General features: G+C 41.3%; 1 protein-coding gene and 1 long non-coding RNA gene across 6 annotated transcripts in view; one reads left to right on the forward strand and one right to left on the reverse strand.

Annotated features, from left to right (window-relative positions):
* Positions 1–5852: 5852 nt before the first annotated feature.
* LOC122547268 (uncharacterized) lies at positions 5853–18151 on the reverse strand. Of its 2 annotated transcripts, none has more exons than XR_006310943.2 (3): positions 18017–18151; positions 12314–12481; positions 5853–10249 (listed from the first exon to the last, which is right to left on the reverse strand). It is a non-coding gene; the product is annotated as an uncharacterized LOC122547268 (long non-coding RNA). The 2 variants fall into 2 exon arrangements; XR_015757011.1 differs by having other exon boundaries at positions 12282–12481.
* A 170-nt stretch (positions 18152–18321) lies between these two features.
* ripk2 (receptor-interacting serine-threonine kinase 2) overlaps positions 18322–20609 on the forward strand; it is a 51386-nt gene continuing 49098 nt past the window's right edge. The window contains exon 1 of one of the 4 annotated variants that reach the window (XM_087986522.1): positions 18322–18716. In XM_087986522.1, the coding sequence (XP_087842648.1) occupies positions 18526–18716 (191 nt within the window). In that variant the 5' untranslated portion in view covers positions 18322–18525. The remainder of the gene's footprint in view (positions 18717–20609) is intronic. The other 3 variants (XM_087986519.1, XM_087986520.1, XM_087986523.1) reach the window with 3 other exon arrangements.

The following is a 20609-nucleotide window of genomic DNA, read 5'->3' on the forward strand; positions in this document are numbered from 1 at the left end:
GGATAATGAGCCAAGATCATAACGAATGGGGTTTATGACACGAAGGTCCAAATAGCCTACTCCTATTCTTATTTTCTATGTTCTCAGTTTCTATATTTCTAAATAATTAGAATTGGACCATTAGACCATAAGTCCATAAGATACTGGAGTAGAATTAGGCCACTCAGCTCATTACATCTGCTCTGCCATTTCATATGTTTCTCAATCCCATTCTCCTGCCTTCTCCCGTAACCTTAATTCCCCCCTATCTATCACTGTCGTAAATGCACTCAATGACTTAGTCTCCACACCCCTCTTTGGAAATGAGTTCCAAAGATTAACTACTCTCTGGCTGAAGAAATTCCTCCTCATTTCAGTTCTAAAGGGTCATTTCTTCACCCTGAGGCTGTGCCTTTGGGTCCTAGTCTCTTCTGCTAGCAGGAACATCTTCCCCATGTCCACTTCAATTAGATCCCCTCTGATTCTTCGAAACTCCATTGAGTACAGACCTAGAGTCCTCAACTGCTCCTCATATGATAAGCCCTTCATGGCTGCGATCATCTTGTAAACCTCCTCTAGACTCTGTCCAATGCCAGCATATCGTTCCTTAGATATAGGACCAAATCTGCTGACAATATTTTAAATACAGTCTGACCAAAGCATTAGATGGCCTCAGCAGTATATTTCTACTCTTCTATTGTAGCTTACTTGAAATGAAGGCTAACCTTCCTTCATTTACCTTCCTAGCCACCAACCAAACCTGCATGTTAACCTTAAAAGAATCCTGAACTAGGACTCCCAAGTCCCTTTGCATTTCAGGTTTCCAAAGCCTTTCCCCAGAGAGAAAATAGTCTTCACCTCTAAGTGATATGAAGGGATAATGGGGCAATTCTTTTTTATCAGGATTTGGAGCCCTCCACTCTACGTGAAAAGATGTTAATGGATTTGGACAGATTTTGAGATTGTGGAACCCAGAGGCCACAATAAGACATAAGAATGTTGGACTAAACATAAATGAATAAAGTTAAGCTGTTGAGTGGCACCAATTCTTAACAAGAATAGTGTTTTGGTTTGGATACTCTGTTTCCTATGATGAGGGTGAGTGGGATCTTAGGGGAGGGTTGGGGAAGCAGCAAAGCAGGGTTGTAATTGTTAAACTTGACTCATACTTGTTAATAGCAGTCTTAGTTCTAAGGCAAAAGGTTGTGACTTTAAGTGTCACTCCAAAACTGCAGACTGTAATTTGGGTTAAAGACTCTTCTGAAAAGACTGTTCTCCTTAGGTATGTGTACAAATTCCATCACACTACCTGATGAAAGGCAAAGAGTGTTCCCTCATTTCCTGGCCAAAAACATTTAACCATCAAACAACATTAAAAAAAATACAAAAGCAAAATAGTAAAGAGAACATAAACCTGAAATGAGAAAAACAGAAAAGTTTGGAAATGCAGATCAGGCAGCAGCTATAGAGAAAGAAATAGAGTCTCTATATGCAGGGTCATGACCCAAAACATTAGTTCTGTTTTTTTTTCTCGCTCAATAGATACTGTAAGACCTGCAGGCTATTTCCAAAAATGTATCTATTTATACATGACAGATTATCTAGTCATGATCTCATTTTCGATCATCAGGCCTTGTAGCATGCAAATCAGCTGCTATATTTCCTATAATGAACACCACACCTAAACAGCTAATTGGCTGTAGCTCTTTAGAGTGTCCTGAAGTTGTGAAATGTACTACATTCATCAAAGTTATTTTCTTTAGTAAAACTAATAAGAGAAGGAGAAATCACAATTAAAAAAAACCTGAAATATTAGTTTTGTTATTTCAGTCCTTTCCATAGTTCTACATGCCCTTCCTAATATGTCCATCAAAAAATGATTAACATGTCACAGATGCCAAATAAGTAATGTAGTAATTAAAGTATTACTACTGTTTACAGTAAATTCGAGGGATTGTTTGCACAAAGGATTTGAGATTTAAAAATTAATAAGTGTGTTCCCATTTATTATTGTCAGCAGGTTAAAGGAATACTGTTTATATTTTTAATAAAGCTTTTGAATTTATTTTTAAATCCTCTGACTTGTTGTAGCTTCAAAGCAGTCAGTCTGATGTTGAATTCATTTATGTCTCCTTCTAGTGAACTATATTTGATTCTTAATAAACAAACAGCATTTTTTGTAAGATGTAACTAGCCTATACTTTTCCTCTTTGTTCAACTAAATTTTTGACACAGAAATTGATGGCTCAACTGATTTTCAAAGCGTATTGATGCTGCTGAATCTATTGCATTTCCAAGGTCTGGGTTATGGCTTGCATTTGTTACATTAAGGCTTTCTTCTTACTTTTAAAAAACTTATTCATACAGGGGATGAGGGCATCGCTGGCTAGGCAACATTTATTGCCCATCCTTAATTGCCCAGAGGGCAGTTAAGAGTCAACCATATTGCTGTGGGTCTGGAGTCACATGTAGGCCAAACTGGATAAGGATGGCAGCTTCCCTCCCTAAAGGATGTTAGTGAACCAGATGGGCTTTTTCTGACAATCAACAGTGGATTCATGGACATCATGACACTCTTAATTCCAGATTTGTTTTTATTGAACTCAAGTTCCACCATCTACTGTGTCAGGATTCAATTCTAGGTTCCTTGAACATTATCTAGACCTCTGAATTAACAGCAATAATACCACTAGGCCATCACTTCGCCTCTTCATGAACTGTCTCATCAATTCTCAATGCATCCAATCTGAATCAGTGAATAAATCTTGTGAACCTTTGTTGCACTCCCTCTATAGCAATAAAAGTTCCTCTGAGGTAAGGAAAGCAAAACTGCACACAACACTCCAGATGGGGTCTCACCAAATTCTTATACAATTGAACTCGAGTTCTGAAGAAGGGTTGCTGGACTGAAAACATTAACACTGTTTTCTCTTCATAGATGCTGTCATTTATTGAATCTCTCACACAATTTCTGTTTTTATTTGTTTCAGATCTCCAGTAGTTCTTTGCTTTATAATATTGAGAAATCTCTTTTTGAATCTTGCATCAGCTGCAAACTTTCAGAGTGTGTAAAAACTGCGAAGTCGTCCTGAAATGTTTCAGCATCTTCCAGAACCCGCACTGAATTTGTAAGAAGCAAATGTTTCTGCAGCTTTAGGGAGCAGACCACTGTCCTGTAAGGGAGAATAAATGTGTGAGTTACTCATGATACATCTGTCAGCCCTGAAAGGCAGTGCACTCCCTTGAAAAGCCATGAAAATAAAATGAACCTTTCATGACAGAAATGTGTGGAATCATCACCATTTCTGTGTTCGATCCCAAAAAGTTGTGTGTAAGTGTGAAACGATGCGTGCAGGGCCGAGTACACTGTTTGTGTTTCCCACATTAAGCTGAAACAGCTTTGGTTGCAGTCCTTGACACCATGGTTCAAGGCTGAGGCTGAGAATTGGCTGTTTGTGAGAGATAAGCAACATTTGGCAAGTGAAGTATATTTTATTTTTGGAATGTCTGAAGTGGCGGCTCATTTGATAAGAGTTTGAATTAATCAGGTCCAACAGTAGAATTGTACTTGTGTGGTCTGCTTTTTAAAGGCCCAGAAATTACTTGACAGAATTAAAAGAGATGTCTGGAACCTTCATAATGCCCACTTGGGATTGGAGTTCTAGGTTTGACTCATTAAGAAAATGCATGTCAAAAAATGTTGACACTTGGTATAATTGGGAACAAGGCACTCTGTTATTTTTTCCCAGGGTAAGTGCCAGTTTTCTGACCTCTTCAGAAAGTGCCTAAATGTCCTTTTGTGTGGTACAGACACTTGCTAGTGGTGGTTCAGTGGTTAACACTCCTACCTCACAGTGCCAGGGATATGGGTTCAATTCCACCGTCAGGCAACTGTCTGTGTAGAGTTTGCACATTCTCCTGGTATCTGCATGAATTTCCTCTGGCTGCTCCAGTTTCCTCTCAAAGATGTTGACTTCAGTAAGGTGTTCGACAAGGTTCCCCATGGGAGACTGATTAGCAAGGTTAGATCTCATGGAATACAGGGAGAACTAGCCATTTGGATACAGAACTGGCTCAAAGGTAGAAGACAGAGGGTGGTGGTGGAGGGTTGTTTTTCAAATTGGTGGCCTGTGACCAGTAGAGTGCCACAAGGATCGTTGCTGGGCCCTCTGCGTTTTGTCATTTACATAAATGATTTGGATGAGAGCATTAGAGGTACAGTTAGTAAGTTTGCAGATGACACCAAAATTGGAGATGTAGTGGACAGCGAAGAGGGTTACCTCAGATTACAACAGGATCTTGACCAGATGGGCCAATGGGCTGAGAAGTGGCAGATGGAGTTTAATTCAGATAAATGCGAGGTGCTGCATTTTGGGAAATCAAATCTTAGCAGGACTTATACACTTAATGGTAAGGTCCTAGGGAGTGTTGCTGAACATAAAGACCTTGGAGTGCATAGCTCCTTGAAAGTGGAGTCGCAGGTAGATAGGATAGTGAAGAAGGCATTTGGTATGCTTTCCTTTATTGGTCAGAGTATTGAGTACAGGAGTTGGGAGGTCAAGTTGCGGCTGTACAGGACATTGGTTAGGCCACTGTTGGAATATTGCATGCAATTCTGGTCTCCTTCCTATCGGAAAGATGTTGTGAAACTTGAAAGGGTTCAGAAAAGATTTACAAGGATGTTGCCAGGTTTGGAGGATCTGAGCTACAGGGAGAGGCTGAACAGGCTAAGGCTGTTTTCCCTGGAGCGTCGGATGCTGAGGGGTAACATTATAGAGGTTTACAACATTATGAGGGGCATGGATAGGATAAATAGGCAAAGTCTTTTCCCTGGGGTGGGGGAGTCCAGAACTAGAGAGCATAGGCTTAGGGTGAGAGGGGAAAGATATAAAAGAGACCTAAGGGGCAACGTTTTCACGCAGAGTGTGGAACGTGTATGGAATGAGCTGCCAGAGGAAGTGGTGGAGGCTGGTACAATTGCAACATTTAACAGGCATTTGGATGGATATATGAATAGGAAGGGTTTAGAGGTATATGGGCCGGGTGCTGGCAGGTGGGACTAGATTGGGTTGGGATATCTGGTCGGCATGGATGGTTGGATCGAAGGATCTGTTTCCATGCTGTACATCTCTATGACTCTATGTGCAGCAAAGGTGGATTGGCCATGCTAAATTGCCCATAGTGTCCAGGAATTAATAAGTTAGGCGAATTAGACATGGAAAATGCAGGAACAGGATTGGGGATGCGTCTTGGTGGGATGCTCCTCACAGGCTTGATGGGCAAAATGGCCTTTTTCCACACTGTAGGGATTCTGAGATTCATGAAGGGATCTCCTGATGAGCTTGTAAGTCTTGGCTGAGGCAGGACCCTGGCTAATTAGTCAGGAATAACTGTCAAGGTTGCTGCCCACTGTATTTTAGCATCTTTGATAGCTGGCTAACTTTAAATTTCCAGGGGAACAGTTGAACTAGCAGTGTGTGGAGCTAGATTTCCAACTATATTTTGTAAAAGTTTTAACCTTGCTTAAAATTACAGGGTCATCTAAGTTCAATATCCAATAGAGTGTCAGCCATGTATCACCAGCTGAAATTTCAGTTACCTCTGTCAGTGGGGAGGATGAGATTAATCTAGAAATAGCTGGCAGACTGGAAAGCTGGCTGAATATAACATACATTTGAAAGAGTTGGAGTCCTTATGTATCTGGAGGATATAAAATCTGCTGCTATGTAAAGAATAAAGGCAGCACTAGAAGCAGAAACATAACTGGGAGTGTTGTTCATGCTTTAAATACTTCGGCCAATTTCTACACAAACTCATTTTATTCATGTACTGTACTTGTGAGACAAACGGGTCAGAATCAATCTGCCATTCAACACAATTTTATTCATAAAATACACTAGAGGCACTGGACAGCACCTGGTCCCCTCAATTATCTAAAACTTTAAATTATACAGCGATTGAAAAGCCAAAAATAAATGCTAACAAATTAACACAATGAAGAACAATGCAGTGTTGATGAACAATATATTGTCGGTAGACATACAATCAGAAAGTGTGGGTTCTCAAAACAATCAGCACATATTTTAGATGTTCCTCTGTGTCTGTGAGCAGTCTCTTCTGTTCTTGTTTGCTCAGCATAGTTTCACTTCTGTTCCCCATTCCAATCCTTTCAGCGAGCCCATAGCATCTTAGCTCAGTGCACCTGCTATTGGGTGGTCCCCACCAATTGCCAGTGGGTTCTATGCTGAGGTAGCAATTGTTCAAGCTGCCATTTATCCTTTTGTATGCCGCCCGTTGGTTGTTATACACAAACATGTCAGTTTTGTTAGGGTGTATCCTGCAGAACTCCATCCTCACACTCACCTGTGTCCAGTGGGGGCAAACCACATGGATCCCGTGTAACCAAACACTTTCAAAGGGTGGATGTGATCAACAGGATTAAGCCAGTGATCACTGCAGTGGCCCTTATGTGTGCTTACATTCTGGGGGACAGAGGTCAAGGTAGCATCTGTTATTGTCTCCATTCAATATCTGACCTCCCTTCCCTAATTCTCTTCCGTTATCAGTTTTGATTTTGATTTTTGGCTCATGAATCCGAGCCTGACTGTAATGTACATTTTGAGGTACATGTACATGTGGAGAGATTACACTTGGCTTTATAGAGTGTTGGCACTTTGTCAAAATAGACCACCTGGAAGAAAAGGAATAAAAATGCTGCAAAGTCTCACAGGGATCCTTGGGACCAGAAGTGAGCCAGGACAAGAAGGTGAAAAAAACAATTACATTGTTCTGAGAGCAACTCAGCCAGTGGATTGAAGGTGGCCTTTAAAGACATGAAGTAGATAGAACATCTTCCGGTCAGGCAGAAGATTTTATTTGTGAAATTATACTATCTGGAAAAAAGCAAAGTTGCCTCAGGAATGTGGTAGCTGGGTTGGCTGCTGGACTGGATTCATTCCTCTCATTGACCAACCAGGTCGTACCCTCTACCTGTCTTCATCTATCCCCACTTTACCAACCTGCCCCGCCATCCCCTTTATCTGCAGGTCCCAGTCCTGAATAAGGATTATGCCCAAAATGTTGACATCTCTAGCTCCTGATGCTGCCTGACTTGCTGTGTTCTTCCCGCCTCCTGCCTGTCTAGTTTGTATTCCAGTATTTCTACTTTTATTTGTTTTCTAAAGCTGCATCAGGAATGTGGTAGCTGGGCTAGCTGTCGGATTGTAAAGCTGCCTCAGGAATGTGGTAGCTGGGCTAGCTGTCGGATTGTAAAGCTGCCTCAGGAATGTGGTAGCTGGGCTGGCTGTTAGGTTCTAAAGCTAAACCAATTGCAGGCGGTGGTGCACATGTTTCTGATGATGGAGTCATAACTCTAAGTGGGTGGGCTCTGGCTGTTGGGGACTGACTTGTCAACGACACTGGAGCATCGGATCTGACACCTCTGTGAGTTCCGATGCCACTTAAATTCCCCAATATGTGGTAGGACCACTATCGGTTTCCTTTTCTGATGAGCTACAGGTTGGTTCTCCACCAGCAATTCCTCAACCCACAGAGAATAGAGTTAACTGTGAGGGCCTGGAGTCCAGGGTCTCAAATTCTTCCAGGGACATGTGAAAATGGTGGTTTACATTTTAGGAGCCATGTGCTTTTATCTGGTTGACATGATAACATTCAGTCTTCCTGGAGTTGATCAGCACCTTGTAAACTGAGGGGCTCACCTCGTCCCACCTCTGAGTGAGGTTCCTGAGAACCTGGGGGACAGGAATGCTCCTGGCAGGAAAGCCTGGACTATGACCTGCCTTGCCCCATTTCAAATTCATTGGGGATAATTTTGCCGTCCAGGTGGGATTTACTTTGTCTCTTTTTCTGACCCATCCTAACAGCCTTTTCGGTAGCCTGGACATAGTCTCAGCATTGCTGAGACTGTCTTTTCATGGCTCAGGGCTGAGAGTCCGATTCCGATAAACCCAGGTCCAGAAGAGGTTCGATCCCCATCATGTTCCATCTGGTCATCAGGATGTGGGAGTGAATCCCATGGAGCCCGGGACCTGTATGTTTCTCACTAACATCAGCACAAAGGGAATTGTACAGAGGCCAGTGGGTGCCATAGGGACTGGGTGCATCATCAGTCAGGAGTGTGGTACTGGAAAAGCACAGCAGATCAGGCAGTATACGAGGAGCAGGAGAATCGACGTTTTGGGCATAAGCCCTTCATCAGGATTCCTTGATGAAGCATTTTTGCCGGAAACAATGAGTCTCCTGCTCCTCGGATGCTGTGCTTTTCCAGCAGCATATTTGCGAATCCGATCTCCAGCATCTGCAGCCCACACTTTCTCCTGGCTGCATCATCAATCCAGACATCATTATTTTAATTTAGTAAGTTTCTGGTTCATTACATAAAGCTCCGTTCAACTGTTAATTTGTGTTTTATTTCATTACAATGGGACAAGCAAAAAGGAGAAAGGTTGAACATGTAAAGCTTAAAGTAGAGCGAGCAAATGCAAAGACAGAATTGAGCAAATGCAGGTCAAAATTTTAGGCAGGGACAGAGAAGCTAGACAAAGTAGCTGCACATAGGGCAGTTCCAGGCTCAGAGGATAGGCCTACCAAGGGGAACAGTTATCAGAATCAGGGTGCAACCCATGAGCCATGACTGAGCTAACCGAGTGGTAGTCTGCAGCCGTCTTGTCTAGTGCAGATGTTTTGTGCTTGACCTGTCCTGAAAGTCCCATCAGACCGCACTGCTCAAAGGTTACCCTTTCTGGATTCAGGCCTAGCCATTCAGGCCATGAGTTATCTAGTTTTAGGAGCAACCACCATAGCAGGGAACTTTCAATTTCAGGAACCCTAAACTTAATCTTTTGCTGGAAAAGGCCAAATGGATTATTTGAGGTTGGAAAACAGGAATTCAGTTACAAGACGAAGATTTCAACATCAACTGGTACTCATTGCTTTTGGTACTTTCGAGCTCCTAATTGGTATGACAATCAACTGGCCATAAAAGTTCAATCGTGAGGCAAATTTAATGAATAAAGTCAGGTTTTTAAAGTTTTCAGGTAAACTATAGTTGTAAACTGTGATAGTGATTTACAGTCTCATGTGGCAGTGAACTTGCCATATAATGACAGAGCCAGGAGTCCACAATGATTTCTCCTCTTCCAGCTTTGTTTTTCATGCTTCTCTCCCTCTTCCTTGTCTCTCATGTTGTTTCCCATTTCTAGATTTCTCAGTATCACAGAAGGCTGAGGAAAGGTCTCCTTTCTCCTGGCTCACACAATTTGAATTGAATTGAATTTATTGTCATGTGTACCAAGACAAAGTGAAAAGCTTTGTCTTCCGAGCAATACAGCCAGATCACAGAGTTAAATAGCATAGATAAGTAAATAATAGGTACACAGCGGCCAAACAAAAACACAGGTACAGGCAAATGCTAAGAGTTCATGAGGTTGCCAGAGTGCTAAGAGTTTATCCCTCTTCCTCCTCAAACTTCTCTAGATCTATGGTAACCACAATCTCAGCAAACATTTCATGTATCTTTCATATCAGCATTGCATCATTAGATCATATTCTTAACAGCTTTCTTCATTTGATTGTCTCTAATGATAAAGGCTTTCGGGTTTTATCTCTAAGACGTCTGGATCTTCCTAACCTGTGTTTTCCCATGGACAAGAAATTTTCATGGACAACTTTCATATTCTCAGCTTTTCCTATCATAGGCTATTTAAAGGAAAGATTAATCTCTTAGAATCCCTCTACCTTGGCAATTTTCCTGTGCAGTGCCCTATTTCTAAGTTTTCCCATTTCATTATGATAAGTGCCCAATAAAATTAGATGTTAATTTCTAATAATTGTTCATTTTAACAGTCGGTATTATTGTTAGTGACCTAACATGATGTATATACAGGATTCCAATCCAGTATTGGATGAAAAGTTAATACCTCTTTAGAACAGCAGAGATAAAGAAGTGACACATAACTCCTCTCCACTTGTTGGTGAAATCTATATTGAGCCTCTGCATTCTACATGCATTAAGCATCACACATCCATTACAAGTGGCAGCTGTAAGAAATGTCAACACAAGATTTACCATCTCTCCTCAAGTGATATATACCCTCATTCTTTTCCAAATGCCAATACTTTAACTGTGCAGATGACAGCTTCTGACTGAGAGATGGTCAATTCCGAAGATGCTACACCACGGCTAGGAAAGTATTAGCACTTTGGAACATAAACAAGAAATGCTGGAAATGCTCAGTAGGTTGGGCTATATCTGTGAAGAAACAGAAAAATTAATAATTCATACACTACCCCTCAACAGAATTGGGAAAAAATATTACAAGCTAAACAAAATTTATAAAAGAAATGAGGGGACAAGTTGACACAAATATGTTACTCACACAACAGATGAATTAGAATTTACTGCAGATTACAAAAATGTAGCAGTTGTCTGATTGGGAGGTGCTGTTGAAGAAGTCTTGACTGCAGTGCATCGTATCGATGCTACACACTACAGCTCAGGTGGCTAAGGGAATGATTGTTAAGACCAGGAATGGGCTGCTTTAGCTGAGGTGCTGTTGAGATCCTTGAGTATTGTTACAGCTGTATAATTAAGTTAAGCGGTGAGTTTTTGTCATGTTCCGGACTTGTGCCTGATTAACAATGGAAATGCACTGGGCATTCAGAAAGTGAGATACCTGTTGCAAAATTACTGATCTGCTCTCGTACGCACAGTATTCCTGTAATTTACCCAGTTATGCTTCTAGTCAATAGAAATGGAATGTTGATGATGTGAGTCTCAGAAATGGCTATTCTATTGAATGTCGAGAACAAACAGTTGTTGATCATTGCCAGGAACTCCTGCTTTGTGAATAGAACTGAACAGATGCAATTACTAGGATTAACATTGAGGACTCTCATGCCACACCTTTGTGATTGTGTGTGTGTGCTAATGGAGGAACAGGATGTACAAAGTTATGGATGTGAATGAGCCTTGGAAGCTGGCTGTAACCTATGATTCAGTGAGTATGACTATATCGGGCTGTTGTTTGACTGATCTGGGAAATAGTTTTCCTAATTTTGAGATAAGTTCCCAGATATTAGTAAAGACTTTTCAGTTGAAACAGGGAAGTTAGTACCTTTGTAATATCTGAATCTGATGCTTAAATCAATTTCAGGTGGTTTGTTGGTCTTCGGAGATGGAGTTTCCACACTTAATTAATTCAGTTGCCCAAAAATTAATTTTAATTCTCAAGTTTGAAGTAAGACTCAAATATAAATTGAAAGAGAATTTTGATGTCATAGTACAAAGTTAATTTAAACAATTAAACCTTTTCACTTTAGTATGCTAAGTATGTAGCTAGATTCATTTACTATCTCTTTTCTCCACTGGATTAATTTTAAAATAACCCAAAATGATGTGTAAAAGTACTTATTATATCACATAGGCTTCTTTCATGTTTGGATAAGGCTAGCTTGCGAGGTCTCTGGAGATGGGACTTTATTTAATCTCCAGCGAAAACTTCAAGCACTTCCCAGTGTGACAATACCATGATATGGTGTGATGCAGTCATGATCTGCAGCTATCACAGCTAGAACATGAAAAAGAGACACAAGGCACATAATATTGGAGAAAATGATTAATCTTTCTAACAGCATCTATTACCTCCTACATTATAATGACAGGCACTTGGTGTCTGGAGTTAAAGTAATTTGGATGTATTATAGCACACTTTCCTCAACATGTCATGCTGCAAGAGAATAGAGCTCAGAAATAGAAATTTATGGAAAGGCTCAGCAGGTCTGGCTGCATCTGTGGAGAGAAATAAGAGAGTCAACGTTTCAGGTTCAGTGATCGCTCCTTAGAACATTCGAAGGAAGGGTCATTAGACCTGAAACGTTATCTCTGACTTATCTGCTGCCAGTCCTGCTGAGCTTTTCCAGCAACTTCTGTTTTTGTTTCTGATTTCCAGCATCTGCAGTTCTTTCAGTTTTCATGAGCTTTATACTGTTAAATCAAATGCCATGACACAAAATGACATCATCAGCATATCTCTTAAGGGCATGTTGCACATCTACTGTGAAACACAACATCCCCCTTTTGCATAAAGAAAATAATCCCTGATTTATACACATTACTGTATGTAGGTGTGTGCTTTCAATTGAATAATTACACAGACATGTAAAAACAGAAATAAGATTAAAAACTCAGATTTCAATATAACATTTTGGAGGTTTGCCAACTTGTCTAAACTACATATCCTTCCCACCTCCAAACAGCCATGAGAAAAACCAGAAAATTTTACCCTATTTAATAACCTTAATCACATGTGGTTACCTCGTTGCATTATCTTTATTCTTCTTTTTCTACAATCACTTATTTAACTGCTTCTCAGTCTCCACTTGAATCATTAACTCCAGTTATACATTCCACAGCTTCTCAACTTTCTATGCAAAAGCGCGACTCCGTGTTAAATCTCTCCATTTCCTTGACTTCCTTCCCTAACTGTGGGGGAATCCAACATTACACAGTACGTTAACAACGATATCATCAAAATCATTAATAAATTCACCGTTACGTCTGTAAGTATTTTAAATGCACCCTCTTACACACCGACATTCTTTTTTGCCAATTCCACTACCTTATCCCATAGATCTTTGTAACTTTCCTTGATCCTCAAAATGATTTCCAAGTTGGGCTACACATCCTACATCTGGATGGAAGTTTATAAATTATTTGACAAGTAAAAGAAACAAATGCTTGTATGATGAAATAAAGTGAGATTTTGTTCCTATGGTTTTATGGACTAAATGAGATAGGGATTAAAACTGAAAATCAGACCACAAATGTTTTTTATAGAAGATATTTATTTAAAGCATTTTTTACATTCAAGAGAATTCATTCAACAGTTGTCATAATTACCTTCTCTCAAACAATTATTCTAACTAACCATTTTGCATACACAAATATGAAACAAAATAGTTAAACTCTAAAAGATTTTTTGGCAAAAAATATTTTTAATGAATTTTCTTTCATTTGTATATTGTTTTGTTTTAGTTCAATAGTTTACAACTTTTACAATATAATTCTACTATGTTACATGTTGCATATGATCATAATCACATGTTTCAGAGGTATGGCTTTTTAGTTTTAGTTTTAGTAATTAAATTTTAAATGTAAATTTCGTGGGGAAATCCTGCTAAATATCGAGAGGCTAGAAGGCCATACCACTTAACAGAATTACAATTCGAAAGATAACTTATGTTTACTGGATACAATCACAATTAAAGAAGTTAAAGTCATAATAAAAATGGGTAAGCGCACGTAGTGAAAATACTGGAGACATGATATCTTCAGTTATTCCATCACATGTGCTATTTTCCAAAATTGAGGAAATCGTTGGAATTGAAAAGGTATTTACTGACCATTTTCAACTTGAACGAGGCTGTCTGTGTTTCAAAAATGGATGGAGCTTAGTGAGGTTCTTTGCTTTGACTTACCTCAGGACTTAATCAGAAGGAAAGACTGGTTCAGAAAAGCAGTTCAGAAACTGTCTCAGCTTCGGCTTTTATATTGCTACCTGAAATTTGAAAACTAAAAGCAGACCTTTATCTGAAGTAACTGCTGAACCAAGGGTGAATCCTCCAAACTTGCCAGGAGCTGTCAGGAGGGCAAGGATGGGACTGTATTGAGCAGAAGACAAAAGTTCTGTTTCCTTTGGCAGATTAAAGTTCTGGTATCAAGTTCCCTGATATATCTGTACTCAGGAACCTCTTTAGCAGCCAGGAATATTCATTATCTCCCCAGTCAACTGGAATTACATTTAAAGTCACGGTCTTGTGAGGCACAAGTGGGAAATATGCTCATTTACATTTATTTAAGGTAGACTTCCTCCTCCAAACTCTAGTGAGCACAAATTTCTTCAGAAACATAGATCCTTATAAACAAGATGTAACTTTTTAAAAATGCTCACAGTAAGAGATGAAGCCAGTCTGGACCAACTAGCCTGCCTAAGCAAACTAGCCACATTGTCTGATGCCAACAAACCTGACCAGAGCATGCAAGTGGGCTACGTGCTGAGGGATGCACTAGTGCTTGGGGCAGGTGCTGCCAAGGTGCAGTGGGACAAGACCACTGTCTGAGGTCCTTCTGCTAGTTATTTAGGAGCTTGTTCATTTATCAGACCGTCCTAGTATCTCAGCATATGTAAATATAATCATAGATGTGTAAAAGAATCCCTATGGCTTGTTGTGTTAGAGTCGAAATCAAATGTTTGCTTAATAAAAACCGAAAGAAAAAGGGTTATTGGACCCGAAACATTAACTCTGATCTCTCTTCACAGATACTGCTAGACGCCTTAATCCATTCAGCAACCAGTGAAACCATCCCCCTTCCCACGGCATCTTCCCACGTAACTGCAGAAGGTATAACACCTGCTCCTTCACCTCCTCCCTGCTCACCATCCAAGGGCCTTAACAGTCTTTCCAGGTGAAACATTTCACCCGTACCTCCTCCAACCTTGAATATTGCATTTATTGCACCCAATGTGGCCGACTCAACATTGGAGAAACTAAACACAGACTGGGTGACCATTTTGCAGAACACTATCAGTCTGTGGGCGAATGACCCTGACCCTCCCGTAGCCAGTCATTTTAACACAGCGTCCTGCTGACATGCCCACTTGTCTGTCCTCAGCATGCTGCAATACTCCAGTGAATCACAGCGCTAGCTGGGGGAACAACACCCCAACTTCAAACTCGACACTTTACACACTTCGGACTTAATATTGAGTTCAAATTGTGAACCAACTCCCATTTCTTCCCCTTCTTTCAGCTTTACTTGTTATATTCACTGTTTCCATGCTGTACATCTCTATGACTCTATCTTATCTGTTGGTTAACTGCTGGATGATCAGATGTTTTCTTTAAACAGCAAGATTTTCTAATCAGATTATAACAACTAACCACTGTTTACATTCTCAGTATGACTTCAAAAACCTGATATCAAGAACTACATCAGCACCTATGTTGTCAATGTTTAATTAATACTCTGAATATTTCATCCTCCGTGTCAAAGGCCACACCCGAAGTATCACATTCTCAACATCACTGACTGCATTTTCAGTATTTGTTAAAACATTGAGTATTTCAAGGTAGATCACATTAGTATTTCTTCCTTCTTGAGCCAAAATACGGAGCACCCTCAGTGGCTCTACTCAACTGTTATGTTTTCTGTTGTTTTGCAAGAAGTGTTTTTATTCTGATATCCCTATCAGAGTATTCAGTGGGTCAGATGGTTCACAAGGATGTCAATCAAAACTTACTGTTTAATCAGTACCCAAGACACTAGCTCTTGATTCCACCTATTATATTCATATAACTGATCTACAATTGTGAGGAGAATCATTCGATTTGATATAGTTTTATTGGAGAAAGTGAGGTCTGCAGATGCTGGAGATCAGAGCTGGAAATGTGTTGCTGGAAAAGCGCAGCAGGTCAGGCAGCATCCAGGGAACAGGAGAATCGACGTTTCGGGCATAAGCCCTTCTTCATGTAGTTTTATTGTCATGTACCAAGATACTGTGAAAAATATTGCTTTGCACGTTAACCAAACAAATCATACCTTACGTAAGTGCATCAGGGTAACAGCACAGTTCTGATTCCTGATGAAGAGCTTATATTTGAAATGTCGACTCTCCTGCTCCTTGGATGCTGTCTGACCAGCTGTGCTTTTCGAGCACCACACTTTTTGATTCTAATACAACAGTATGTAGGATGTAGTGTTACAGCTACAGAGAGGGTACAGAAAAACATCAACTACATAATTAAGTCTGATAATAGCAGGGAAGATGCTGTTCTTAATTATATTTAAAGCTTCCTTAAAAGGTCTTTGTCTTTTCCTTGAAACACTGGTACTTCTTGATTTTTGTCATTTGATCAAGTTATTGACATTTTTCTCTAACCTCTATTCTTCCCCGGCTGTGTGTGCCACCTGTTACTTTCCATTACATATCATGACATGTACTGTCTCAGAAGATAACTTACATAAAAGAAAAGTATGAAAAAGCAGAAAATTATTCAGCATTTACAATGGTAAATCTGCTGCACTCCGTCTTGGTGTGTTTGGAGATTAAGGTTGTAAAGCAAATCTCAATTACAACGTCAGTGGGGACACAGCATAGACAAGGCTGGAGCATCCCATGTTAGATCAAAGAACATGGTGAATAGTTGCCAACTCCGCTACAACATGCCCTTTGGTTTTCAATTATTGTCCCACCAGGTCTGGTTGAGTTTGGCATAAGCAACTTGGAGCAGTTTGCTAACAAATGAATAGGCATACTGACACTTTGCTTTTATGGATATAGATGTATCCTTTCTTAATATCATGACTTGGAGGTGCCAGTGTTGGACTGGGGTGGACAAAGTTAAAAAATCACAACACCATGTTATAGTCCAACAGCTTTATTTGGAAGCACTAGCTTTTGGAGCGCTGCTCTATGACATAGAACATAGAACATAGAAGAATACAGCGCAGTACAGGCCCTTGGGCCCTCGATGTTGCGCCGATCCAAGCCCACCTAAACTACACTAACCCACTATCCTGCATATACCTATCCAATGCCCTCTTAAATGCCCATAAAGAGGGAGAGTCCACCACTGTTACTGGCAGGGCATTCCATGAACTAACGACTCGCTGAGTGAAGAACCTACCCCTAACATCAGTCCTATATCTACCCCCCCTTAATTTAAAGCTATGCCCCCTTGTAATACCCGACTCAATACGCGGGAAAAGGTTCATACTGTCGACCCTATCTAACCCCCTAATCATCTTGTACACCTCAATCAAGTCACCCCTAAACCTTCTTTTCTCTAGTGAAAACAGCCCCAAGTGCCTCAGTCTTTCCTCATACGATTTTCCTTCCATACCAGGCAACATCCTGGTAAACCTCCTCTGCACCCGTTCCAATGCCTCCACATCCTTCCTATAGTATGGCGACCAAAACTGCACACAATATTCCAGATGCGGCCGTACCAGAGTCTTATACAACTGCATCATGACCTCAGGACTCCGGAACTCAATTCCTCTACCAATAAAAGCCAGTACGCCATATGCCTTCCTCACCGCACTATTTACCTGGGTGGCAACTTTCAGAGATCTGTGTACATGGACACCAAGATCCCTCTGCTCATCCACACTACCAAGTATCCGACCATTAGCCCAGTACCCCATCTTTTTGTTATTCTTCCCAAAGTGAATCACCTCGCACTTAGCTACATTGAATTCCATCTGCCACCTTTCTGCCCAGCTCTGCAGCTTCTCTATATCCTGCTGTAACCTGCCACATGCTTCCTCACTGTCAACAACTCCTCCGACTTTCGTATCATCCGCAAACTTGCTCACCCAACCTTCTAACCCCTCTTCCAGGTCATTTATAAAAATACACGTGGTATTGTGTGATTTTTTAACTTTATCTTAACATCAACTTCAACTAAAAGTTTAGACCCCTCTCCTCAGTATTGCTCTCAATTCACACCAAATAATTATTGCCACTATCTGCTACAAGAAAGGGATCCGTAGCTGGCATATTTCAAACATAACCTGCCAATTTGTGGACCTCTGCAATTTATTGGAATATTATTATTTGCAAATTATTACCAATTAACCAAACTGGCTGATTAATCAACACAGTTAATTGACCTGGCCCCAACTCTCTTTGGCCAGGTCTGTTCGTTCCCTAAATTACAATAGTAAGCAAACTTCCAAAAACAAATGAACACTTCATTGGCTTTAGAAAGCTGCAGGACACCAGGCGGTGTGCAAAACGAGATAAAAATGCATTTTGTTGGTCAGGAGTACTGCTGCCATTGCAATTTGCTTTCCTCTGAGTAAAGATTGCTTTCGCGCGGAACTAGGGTAGTTCTGATAAATGCGTCGGAATCACTTTAAATGAAATGGCACCGCGGATCTACATACTGCAGCTGGTATTCATCACTCATTCTTCGCATAACTTTCGCAGCTTCGAATTGAAAACTACCTTACCCAGAAGAGCTTGTGCCTCCAGATATATATCTAGAGCAGAATAAGTCTTTCTATGACTGTCGGAATCTCAAGTCCGCTTCCATAATTAGTACAATCACCGCGTAAAGGACAATTCTTGGGGGAATCTTTCAGAAAAAAAGATGAGAAGCGACATTAACTAGATTTTTCTATTTCCCATAAAAGGCGTGGTTTCTGACAGGGTTAAGGCTGCGCAGTGACAGATCCTGAAGAGCGGAAGAGCTGTAATTTTGGGGAGTTCCTGTGAGGAAGTGACTGAGAAAACAGCTCGCTGTCTCTCTCTGCCAAGGCATTCATAGCTTCTCGCTGAGACACCGAGCCGGCAGCGTGTGTTCCAGATTGAGTTATGCGGGAGGGGGCGTTCTCCTGTGAAAATGTCTAGTTTCTTCTGCAGCTGACCCCACCTCGTCCTCCAGCAATGGACAAACATCAGAATCTGTACTGAGACGGAATCGGAGAGAGATAGAGCAGTAAACAGTATTTTTAAAGTTATGGAGTGTTCCAGGGGGAGCAGTTTCTCCAGTATCTCGTCAATCCTAGATGTGGTTCCCTATCAGAAGTTGGTGGACCTGCATTATATCAGCAAAGGAAGCTATGGCGTGGTATTTAGAGCACAGCACAGCGACTGGAGGATGACCGTGGCAGTCAAGTGTCTACAGTTCGACTCTCCAGTGGGTGAAGGGTATGCTATTGATGATACTTGAGAGGGCACGAGTCTTGATATTTTGTGTAATATCTTTACTCATCACGTGTTGATAAGGAAGCAGAGAAGCGTGTGGTGATGCAGCTTGGTCAGAAGGACATAACATAGGGTTTATGTTTCTAAAAGAGGCCCAGGAGTTGAGAGATTTGGGTTTCTATGTACATTGAAGGATGTGAGAGCAGTGAATAACAGTGTTCTAGACTTTCTGCTCTAGGGATCAGTGATTCAACCAACTAAATCATGTGCTGTACTGGGCAGGAAGATCTCTGAGAGCATTGTGCTCGTCTGAGATAAGATTGACTATGTCCAGGCCAACTCCTGTGTCAGCCTGGACCAGGTGAAGGCTTTGATAGTATATTGCGCAACTGCATGTGGGATGTGCTAGCCAAAATGAGCTTTGGGGAGGGAATCCACAGTTGGATCCAACTGCTCTGCACCAACATCAGTAGAATCGTCTCAATCAACAAGTGGGAACCAGCAAGCTTCCCACCAGATCAGGAGTCAGGCAGGATTGCCCACTGTGTCCTGCCTTATTTGTATGTTGTATGGGACCTTTGCCGAATCCATTAGGAAGGATGTGAGCCTGAAAGAGGTGACTACCCCAGGCAGCAGTAAGTTGCAGATCAAAGCCTGCCTGCACATGGATGACGACACCATTTTCTACTCCGATCTGTTGTCAGCACACAGACTCATGAGCATCTGCAACCAGTTTGAACTGGCCTTGGGAGCCAAGGTGAATCGGGGCTATATTGAGGCCATTTCCTTTTTGAACTGGGCCAACTAATCCTTTATGCCCTGCCAGGGCAGATTACCTGAAGGTGCTGGGAATGTGGTTTGGAGGGGCCAGAGTATGTGCAAAAACTTGGGGGAAGTGTAGCACCAAGGTGAGATAGGAACTGGGCAGATTGGAGCACCACTCCCTATCCATTTCATCAGGTAAGGTACTCTTGGTACTGTAGTATGTATTGCACGTCTGGCCCATTCACAGAATGTATGACTTAGCAGTCACCCCAGCAATCCTCCATTTTGTCTGGAGGCCAAAGATAGATCATGTCCACAGGGACACCATGTACAAAGCTCTGGATAAAGGAGAGGGAATGGATGTAACCAATGCTGCCCTCATCCTGATGACCCATGTGTGTGCATAGCTGCATCAAGCTATATATAGACCCACGGTATGCAAATACCAAATGTCACTGCCTACTGATGTTTGAATTGTCCCTGGAGATATGGATTGGGCCCTGGTCTCGTTGCCATGGGATGTTCCAAGTAGTTGGACTGTTTTGCATCATCTGTATCTCATGGAAACAATTGCAAAGGAAAATACCTTTGACCACAAGTCTATCAGAAAATGGTCAGCACATTGCAGGAAAAGGCGAAAGTTGATCCTGTCGCATGGTTCCCTGAACAGACTGTCAAAGTCACTTGACCGAATGCTATGCCAGAACTTTCCAACAAGCACCAAGATGGCTGTTGGTAAGAAGGGCACTACCTGTGAGATCTGTCACGTATACCCTGACTCTGAGCCATTGCACCTCACCCCAGGTGATCGGTAAAGTGGTGGACAGAAGGACAGAGAATGTCACACATCATCTTTTGGAATGTATCTATGCAATGAAGGTCTGGAGAGAGTTTTTGGTTTTTGTCGAGATTCATCCCAAGCAGCTCTGTGACGCAAGACTCTGTTATATGAGCTATTCTCCAGAATGCCCATTGGGACAAATACTGACTGTGCAAGGAGGGCCATCAACTCTGTGAAATATACTCTTTGGTCTGCCCAAAACTAGTTGGTCTTCCAGTGTAGAGTTGACCTTAACAGAGTGTTACAGACTGGCATGTGCCAAGGCCCAAGACTATATGCTGAGGGGTGCA

This window comes from Chiloscyllium plagiosum, unplaced genomic scaffold, assembly GCF_037043375.1.
Source record: "Chiloscyllium plagiosum isolate Xiang-an unplaced genomic scaffold, Cpla_swu_hap1 HiC_scaffold_4, whole genome shotgun sequence".
NCBI lineage: Eukaryota > Metazoa > Chordata > Chondrichthyes > Orectolobiformes > Hemiscylliidae > Chiloscyllium > Chiloscyllium plagiosum.